This window comes from Mobula hypostoma, chromosome 18 (genome assembly GCF_963921235.1).
Source record: "Mobula hypostoma chromosome 18, sMobHyp1.1, whole genome shotgun sequence".
In the NCBI taxonomy this organism is placed as follows: domain Eukaryota; kingdom Metazoa; phylum Chordata; class Chondrichthyes; order Myliobatiformes; family Myliobatidae; genus Mobula; species Mobula hypostoma.
Window position 1 is genome coordinate 16,179,944 of NC_086114.1, and position 8,430 is coordinate 16,188,373.

Genomic DNA, 8,430 nt, shown 5'->3' on the forward strand with positions numbered 1-8,430 from the left:
AGTTCCTCCAGCATTTTGCGTGTGTTGCTTGGATTTTGAGCATCTGCAGATTTTCTCCTGTTTGTGATTGGAGCACAGAAATTATTGTTGAGATTGAGCACGTAGTGTAAAGATGTTTCTCTTGACATCTTAAAACAATGGGTCGGTTATTCAAAAAAAATAAGAAGTTTCTTCGTATAGAGAGTGGTGACTCTTTAGAAAGCCAAGGACGAGGGAGGGACTTGAGTGTCATACAGCACAGAAACAGGCCCTTCTGGCCCAATGAACCCCGCCACCCAATATAACACCTGTATGATCAATCAACGGGCTAACCTGTAGACTTTGGAACGTGGGAGGAAACAAGAGCCCCAGAAGGAAACCCACATAGTCATGGGGGAAAGAACGTACCAACTCCACGCAGACAGCAGCGGGATTGAACCCAGGTTGTCGGTGCTGTGATAGCATTACGTGGACCGCTACGGTACCACGACGCACTTCGTTCTCATCCGACCCCCGTCAGAATCCACCGCTCACAAATCACCACAGGCAACCGACACACTGACTCGCGCACCTTTGAGATGTGGGAGGAAGCCCGTGCGGTTGCAGGGGAAACATGCAAGCACCAGAGAGAGACAGCGCCACAGATTGGGGCGCGAGGCGCCAGCGCCACCCGCCACGCCAGTTACCCAATTCCGTTCAAAAAGAAACAGAATGACTGTTAAACACAAGATGCACCGAGGCCTACGTGCTCAGAGCAGGAAGTGACACAGAGGTAAAAGTTCAGCCACCATCCTGTTACAGGGCAGAACAGGATTGAGGGACCAAATGAGCAACTCCTGCCCTTTTGCACTCTGATTGACCAGAGGTCAGAGGAGAACTAGGCCAGTCTGCTCTGCTGTTCCATCATAGCTGATGTATTTTCCCTCTCAGCCCCATTCTCTTGCCTTCTTCCTGTAACCTTTGATACCCTTTCTAATCGAGAACCTATCAACCTCTGCTTATAGACATTGATTTGGCCTCCACAGCCATCTATGGCAATGAAATCCACAGATTAGCCACCCTACAGCGAAAGAAACTCCTCATCTCTATTGTAAAAGAATCTTTGTATTCTGAGGCTGTACACTCGATCCCAGACTCTTCCACTGTTGGGAACATCCTCTCTTCTTGGGCCTTTCAATAGATTTCTATGAGATCTGTCCACCTCCATTTGCAGCTCAACATGACTAGTATCCACAAAAATGACTGTAAGAACATCCACAATTCCGACTGTACTTCACCCAATCAACCTGGTTGGCACCCCCGCAGTTCATTTGATAGCTGTCATGTACTTTCTGTTCCTGTAACACAATATTCTGCAGGCTTTTATATTTACTCCCTCAAACAGAAAGATCTATCTTCATTGGATAAACAAAAAAAAGCTTTCCACTGTATCTGGGTGCATAATAACCAATTACCTAGTTTGACTAAGGCAAATTTGAAGATTAGCAAAACTATTTCAGACTGAATTCCTACCTTTAACTAAAAAGGTAAAAGTATGATTCAAATTCTGTGCTGCTGTTAGTGATGAAGCCTGAAGAGGGGGGTGGGAGGGGGCCGCAGGGGGAGGGGATGAGTGGTCCATGGGGGGTGGGAAGGAGGCTGCAAGGTCGTTCAGGAGTGGGAGTGGGGCAAGTGGTCTTTGGAGGGGGGGGAGGGGGAGAGGGAGATGGGGCATGAGGTCGCGGGGAGAGAGGGTGCGCCTGAGGGGGGCACAGGGAGAGGGGAGAGGGGGCATGGGGAAGAGGGGCCGAGGGGACGCGGGCGAAGATGGGCCGAGGGGGAAGAGGGGAGGGGAGCAAAGGCTTGGTGTGAGGTAGAGGGGGAGGAGAGAGTGGGTATGGGGGAGAGGGGGAGGAGAGAGTGGATTTGGGGAGAGGGTGGGAGGAGGAAGGGGGGTTGGGTGGTGAGGAGGGTGAGAGGGTTGAGGAGGGGTGGGGGTTGTAAGGCAAGTGGGTAAGTAGAGAGGAGAGAGGGAGTGGATACAGAGGGGAGAGAGGAGGAGAGAAGGGGAGTGGGGAAGGTGAGGTTTGGAGGAGGAGGAGGGGTTCAAGAAGTCAGGAGAGAGATGAAAGAGTGGGTTGGGGAGACAGGGTAGGAGATGAAGGTGAGGAAGAGGAGGAGGATTGGGTGAAAGAGGGAGAGGTGAGAGAGGGGGGGAGAGAGGGGAGAGGGAGAGAGGGGAGAGAGGGGAGAGAGGGGAGAGAGGGGAGAGAGGGGAGAGAGGGGAGAGAGGGGAGAGAGGGGAGAGAGGGGAGAGAGGGGAGAGAGGGGAGAGAGGGAGAGAGGGGAGAGAGGGGAGAGAGGGAGAGAGGGGAGAGAGGGAGAGAGGGAGAGAGGGAGAGAGGGAGAGGTGAGGGAGAGAGGGAGAGGTGAGGGAGAGGGGAGAGAGGGAGGGAGAGAGAGAGGGAGGGAGGGAGGGGTGAGAGAGGGAGGGAGGGAGGGACAGAGTGAGGGGAGAGGGAGGGAGAGAGTGGGGGTGAGAGAGGGAGAGAGGAAGGGAGGGAGGGAGGGGGGGTGAGAGAGGGAGGGAGGGAGGGAGGGAGTGGGGGTGAGAGAGAGGGAGGGAGGGAGGGAGTGGGGGTGAGAGAGGGAGGGAGGGAGGGAGTGGGGGTGAGAGAGGGACGGAGGGGGGGTGAGAGAGGGACGGAGGGAGGGTGAGAGAGGGAGGGAGAGAGGGAGGGAGGGAGGGAGGGAGAGAGGGAGGGGTGAGGGAGGGAGGGAGGGAGTGAGGGAGTGAGGAGGGAGGGAGGGAGTGAGGAGGGAGGGAGGGAGGGAGGGAGTGAGGAGGGAGGGAGGGAGTGAGGGGTGAGAGAGGGAGGGAGGGAGGGACAGAGTGAGGGGAGAGGGAGGGGTGAGAGAGGGAGGGGTGAGAGAGGGAGGGGTGAGAGAGGGAGGGGTGAGAGAGGGAGGGAGGGGTGAGAGAGGGAGGGAGGGGTGAGAGAGGGAGGGAGGGAGGGAGGGAGAGAGTGGGGGTGAGAGAGGGAGGGAGTGGGGGTGAGAGAGGGACGGAGGGAGGGAGGGAGTGGGGGTGAGAGAGGGACGGAGGGAGGGAGGTGAGAGAGGGACGGAGGGAGGGTGAGAGTGGGGGTGAGAGAGGGACGGAGGGAGGGTGAGAGTGGGGGCGTGAGAGGGAGAGGGGGGCGTGAGGGAGGGAGAGGGGGAGAGGGGGGCGTGAGGGAGGGAGGGAGAGAGTGGGGGTGAGAGAGGGAGGGAGAGAGAGTGGGGTGAGAGAGGGAGGGAGAGGGGGAGAGTGAGGGAGGGAGGGAGAGAGTGGGGGTGAGAGAGGGAGGGAGAGAGTGGGGGTGAGAGAGGGAGGGAGGGAGAGAGTGGGGGTGAGAGAGGGAGGGAGGGAGAGAGTGGGGGTGAGAGAGGGAGGGAGGGAGAGAGTGGGGGTAAGAGAGGGAGGGAGAGGGGGAGAGTGAGGGAGGGAGGGAGAGAGTGGGGGTGAGAGAGGGAGGGAGGGAGAGAGTGGGGGTGAGAGAGGGAGGGAGAGGGGAGAGGGGGGGCGTGAGGGAGGGAGGGAGAGAGTGGGGGTGAGAGAGTGAGGGAGGGAGAGAGCGGGGGTGAGAGAGGGAGGGGGGGAGAGGGGGAGAGGGGGCGTGAGGGAGGGGGGAAGTGCGGAGTGAAAGCATGAACGTGAAAGCAGATTGAGGGAAAGCGGAGGGGATTTGTGAGAGGGAAGGATATGAGTCAAGATCCGTGTGGGGAAGAATTCGAGAAGGGAAGACAGTGCGAGTTAAAGATAGACGGAAAGAAGTGGGAATGCAGCTTTGTGAAACCCAACTCTCTTCTGCCAGAGGCAATTAGCGATTCGCTCTCAGATCCAACATCACCAACACAAACCTGTTCGGTCGAACCCTGTTAATTTTCACGAGAAGTTTTCCTGCAAGCGAAACATGTTATTTTTAAACACGTTTCACAGTATATGCAACATCGCTGTACTCCTACCCTGGTCTGAAGATTAGACAAGGAACCGGCTGCAAACAACGGGAGGAAGAATCACCAACTCAACACATTTTGATCACACTTTTGTTTGGAAATAATTGCGACAAAACAAACAGGCTTAAAACCACATTAAAAGAAAATAACCCGACGTGGATATTTACTGAGATAACAACCTTTGCCAGGCAGTTTGACATAAGAGTACCTACCAGCTTTCAAACTTGCTATTGCCCCTGGTTTAATCGAAGAACACTTTTAAAAATATATATATATGTTCTTAAAGTTTTAAGGAGTTGCCCCCTTGCAATGTGCAGTTGCAGAGGTGTTCGGTAGCTGGTCGTTTGCAACCCGCGATGTCCCCATTTGCCTCCGCAGTCTCTCTCTACCACTTTTACACTCAGCGCCTCGGAGATCGCCAGAACCCGAACAGATTCCCACCCCTCCCCTTACCATGGGCGCCGTACTGCTGGTCACAGACTCCGTGTTGTCCACCATACCGAATCAGGGACACCATGCATGTGCACACAGTCCACACACGCACAAAGGTAAGGCGGACGCCAACTCCCAAGGCAAAATAGATCGGACACAACCATAAAAGCAAAATTCACCAACCCCTTCCCCTAATTACTCGCATTTTTTCCCAACACTATTAAATATCAATCCCAGCATGCAACAAGTCTGGAAGGTCGCGCCTGCGTGGATCTGGGTGTCCCTTCTATGCAAATGTCCAGAGATGCGGAGATGAATGTGATTCCGACCGAGCTGTCCGCGCTCACGGCGGCCGGGCGCGCACCGGGCCCCGGCGCTCCCAGCGCCAGGAGGTGCGGGCGGCCGGGCGGCCGGGCGGGGACGCGGCGATGGGCAGCGGCGGGAGGCATGTCAGGCTGCTGTGCGTTGTGACAGAGGGGAAAGGGCGAGAGAGAGGGGAGACGAGAGCCTGATAAGGCGAAGGAAAGTGGCTGGAGAGAAAGATAAGCGGAAGGAAAGTAGTGGGAGAGAGAGATAAGGAGAAGGAAAGTGGGGGGGAAGAGAGATAAGGAGAAGGAAAGTGGGGGGAAAGAGATAAGGGGGAAGGAAAGTGGGGGAAGAGAGATAAGGGGGAAGGAAAGTGGGGGGAAGAGAGATAAGGAAAAGGAAAATGGGGGGAAGAGAGATAAGGGGAAGGAAAGTGGGGGGAAGAGAGATAAGGGGGAAGGAAAGTGGGGGGAAGAGAGATAATGGGGAAGTAAAGTGGGGGGACGGAAAGTGAGATAAGAGAAAGGAAAGAGGGGGCGGAGTGAGAGATGAGGGGAAGGGAAGATGGGGACAGAGAGAGAGGGGGGAAGGAAAGGGGGACTGAGAGAGGAGAAAAGGAGAAGGAAGGGGGTTGGAGAGAGAGATAAGGGAAGAAAGTGAGGGGAAGGAAAGGGGGAGTGGAGAAAGAAATAAGGGGAAGGGGAGAGACAGAGGGGATGTAAAAAGGAATAGAGGGGAGGAGAGCAGCAAATGAGGAAGGAAATATATTAATATTAGACTTTTTAAAGTAAGTTTTTCTTCAGCCCTAATTATTTTGACTTTGTGTGTAAGCAGACACTGTTTGCTCCCTTCTTTCTCTCCTTCTCCACATTCTCTTCATTCCTATCTTCCTAATTCTCTGCATCTCTTATTGTTATCGTAATTCCTTGCCACACCTTGTTCATCCTATTTGCCCTCATTTCCCCTCTTGATCTTCCCATTATTCTCACTGTATACCCTATTTTTATTTCCTCAGAGGGAAGGACCTCAAATTCATGTTGCTGCCTTCAGATGCTGCCCGTCCTGCAGTGTGGAAATATCCCAAACACTCTCTTGTTTCATTTATTTTAACACATATAATGTCAGAAAAGTGACATAAATTGTACCTAATTTTACAATAAATTACACAATTAAAACATAAAAGTCCTCTATTTTGTATTTGTAGTGATTCAGGTTCTGCTGGTTACAGGGGATGGGATAATTGAAAGGAAGTGTCTTCCTGAACCTTGATGTGGAACTAATATTTTCTACTATGGAATCATGGAGAATTTTATGATGTGGAAGGAGGACACTTACCCCTTTATCTCTGTATAAGTCAATAAATGCTGCCTTACCTACTCTCACCTTCCATCACTGGGTCAGTAGTTTTCAGATCATTGCTGAAACCTGATAACTCTGCCTGCAACAAACATTGAGGCAATGAGCTAGATACTACTCCTCCTCCCCTTCCATTTACCAGTCACTCCCCCCCCCACACCCTCATCTGGGTCCATTACCAGCCACTGTCCCACCCCTCTCTCTCTCACTTCCTTACTCTGGCTATTACTTCCAGTCATAACCCAGGGCATGACTCAAAGCATCAACCATCTCCTTGCCTCCATAGCTGCTGCTTGACCCACCGATCCTCCAGCAGTCTGTTTCTCACAACCTCTATTTATCTCTCCATCTATTAAATTTCCCTCTCCACTTCTCCACCTTTCTCTATATCTCTTTTTCTCTCTATCTTTCCAACTCAGTCTGTCCCTTCCAATTGCTTTTTCTCTTTGTCAACTTCCCCCTTCTTATCAATCTCTCCGCCTATCAATCACTCTTAATAAATCTCACTTTCTCTATCAATCTCCATCTTTCTCTGCCTCTATCAATCTCTCTACCTTTCCTTGTTACTCTCTATTTAACATAAATTGTACCTAATTTTTACAATAAATTACACAATTAAAACATAAAAGTCCTCTATTTTGTATTTGTAGTGATTCAGGTTCTGCTGGTTACAGGGGATGGGATAATTGAAAGGAAGTGTCTTCCTGAACCTTGATGTGGAACTAATATTTTCTACTATGGAATCATGGAGAATTTATGATGTGGAAGGAGGACACTTACCCCTTTATCTCTGTATAAGTCAATAAATGCTGCCTTACCTACTCTCACCTTCCATCACTGGGTCAGTAGTTTTCAGATCATTGCTGAAACCTGATAACTCTGCCTGCAACAAACATTGAGGCAATGAGCTAGATACTACTCCTCCTCCCCTTCCATTTACCAGTCACTCCCCCCCCCACACCCTCATCTGGGTCCATTACCAGCCACTGTCCCACCCCTCTCTCTCTCACTTCCTTACTCTGGCTATTACTTCCAGTCATAACCCAGGGCATGACTCAAAGCATCAACCATCTCCTTGCCTCCATAGCTGCTGCTTGACCCACCGATCCTCCAGCAGTCTGTTTCTCACAACCTCTATTTATCTCTCCATCTATTAAATTTCCCTCTCCACTTCTCCACCTTTCTCTATATCTCTTTTTCTCTCTATCTTTCCAACTCAGTCTGTCCCTTCCAATTGCTTTTTCTCTTTGTCAACTTCCCCCTTCTTATCAATCTCTCCGCCTATCAATCACTCTTAATAAATCTCACTTTCTCTATCAATCTCCATCTTTCTCTGCCTCTATCAATCTCTCTACCTTTCCTTGTTACTCTCTATCAATCCCTCTTAAGCTCTCTCTATCTCTCTCTCTCTCTCTCTCTACACACCTTTTCCCAGCTCAATTCAAATTATTTAAAAACCCGTGTCTGCTAATTTTTATCCACTCTGATAGGATAAATGGGTCTTTGCTGTTTACTGCATGCATGTCCCTCAGCCTCCTCTGCTCCAAAGAAGCCAGTCGTCATGGTAGCAGCCTTCCAGTCCTGTACATATCCTTGTAAATTTCCCCTGCACTTTTGCTTGTGCAGTCGTACCTCTCCTGCAGTGTGGACACCGGAATAGTACTCCATAGTGAAGAGGTGGCCATCAGGACTGATGGCATGGGGTCAGTTTTCAACCCCACTACGAAATGTAAATAGAAATCAAGTCGACAATTATAAAGTTCGAAATTACAAGTAATCTTCACCAAACTTCAAAAGAAGCCTGCTCCAGTGAGGTAAGTATCGCACACAAATTTCCAGCATTCGTTGTCAACGGAGGAGGGCTTGAAACATGCCTTGCCGCAACAAAACGTCAGTTCAGAGGATCCTACTGACTCAGAGGTGCGGGCCTTGTGGGGCTAAAGGCCCCATTTCCCCAAGCAGGAAGTGGTCTTTGTAGTGACAGGCAGGATTCAATGTGCATGTCCTTCTGCTCAGATCAATCGGTAGGCACCTCAGCCAAAAGACCATTAACGAGAAATATCCGCATTTCTGTAACTCCTTGCATAGAACACTACAGCACACTACAGGCCCATCAGCCCAGAATGTTATAAGCTTATAACCTACTCCAAGATCAATCTAACCCATCCCTCCTGCACAGCCCTCTATTTTTCTTTCATCCATGTGCCTATCTAAGAGCTTCTAAACTGTCTCTAATGCACCAGCCTTTACCATCATCCCTGGCATGTGCTTCTCCCACCCACCACTCTCTGTGTAAAAAACTTACTTCTGACACCCCCCTTAAACTTTAAACTTTCCTCCAACCACCTTAAAATTATGCCCCCTCATATTAACCATTTC

The 8,430-nt window shown here is 50.9% G+C and overlaps 1 protein-coding gene across 6 annotated transcripts in view; it reads right to left on the reverse strand.

The window, feature by feature from the left end:
- Window positions 1-4,725, reverse strand: part of LOC134358362 (AT-rich interactive domain-containing protein 3A-like) — a 264,946-nt gene extending 260,221 nt beyond the window's left edge. For 5 of the 6 annotated variants that reach the window (XM_063070502.1, XM_063070501.1, XM_063070498.1 and 2 more), the window contains exon 1: window positions 4,411-4,725. In XM_063070502.1, the coding sequence (XP_062926572.1) occupies window positions 4,411-4,455 (45 nt within the window). In that variant the 5' untranslated portion in view covers window positions 4,456-4,725. Of the gene's footprint in view, window positions 1-4,169; window positions 4,281-4,410 lie in introns of those variants that run through there. The other variant, XM_063070499.1, reaches the window with a different exon arrangement.
- Window positions 4,726-8,430: the final 3,705 nt, after the last annotated feature.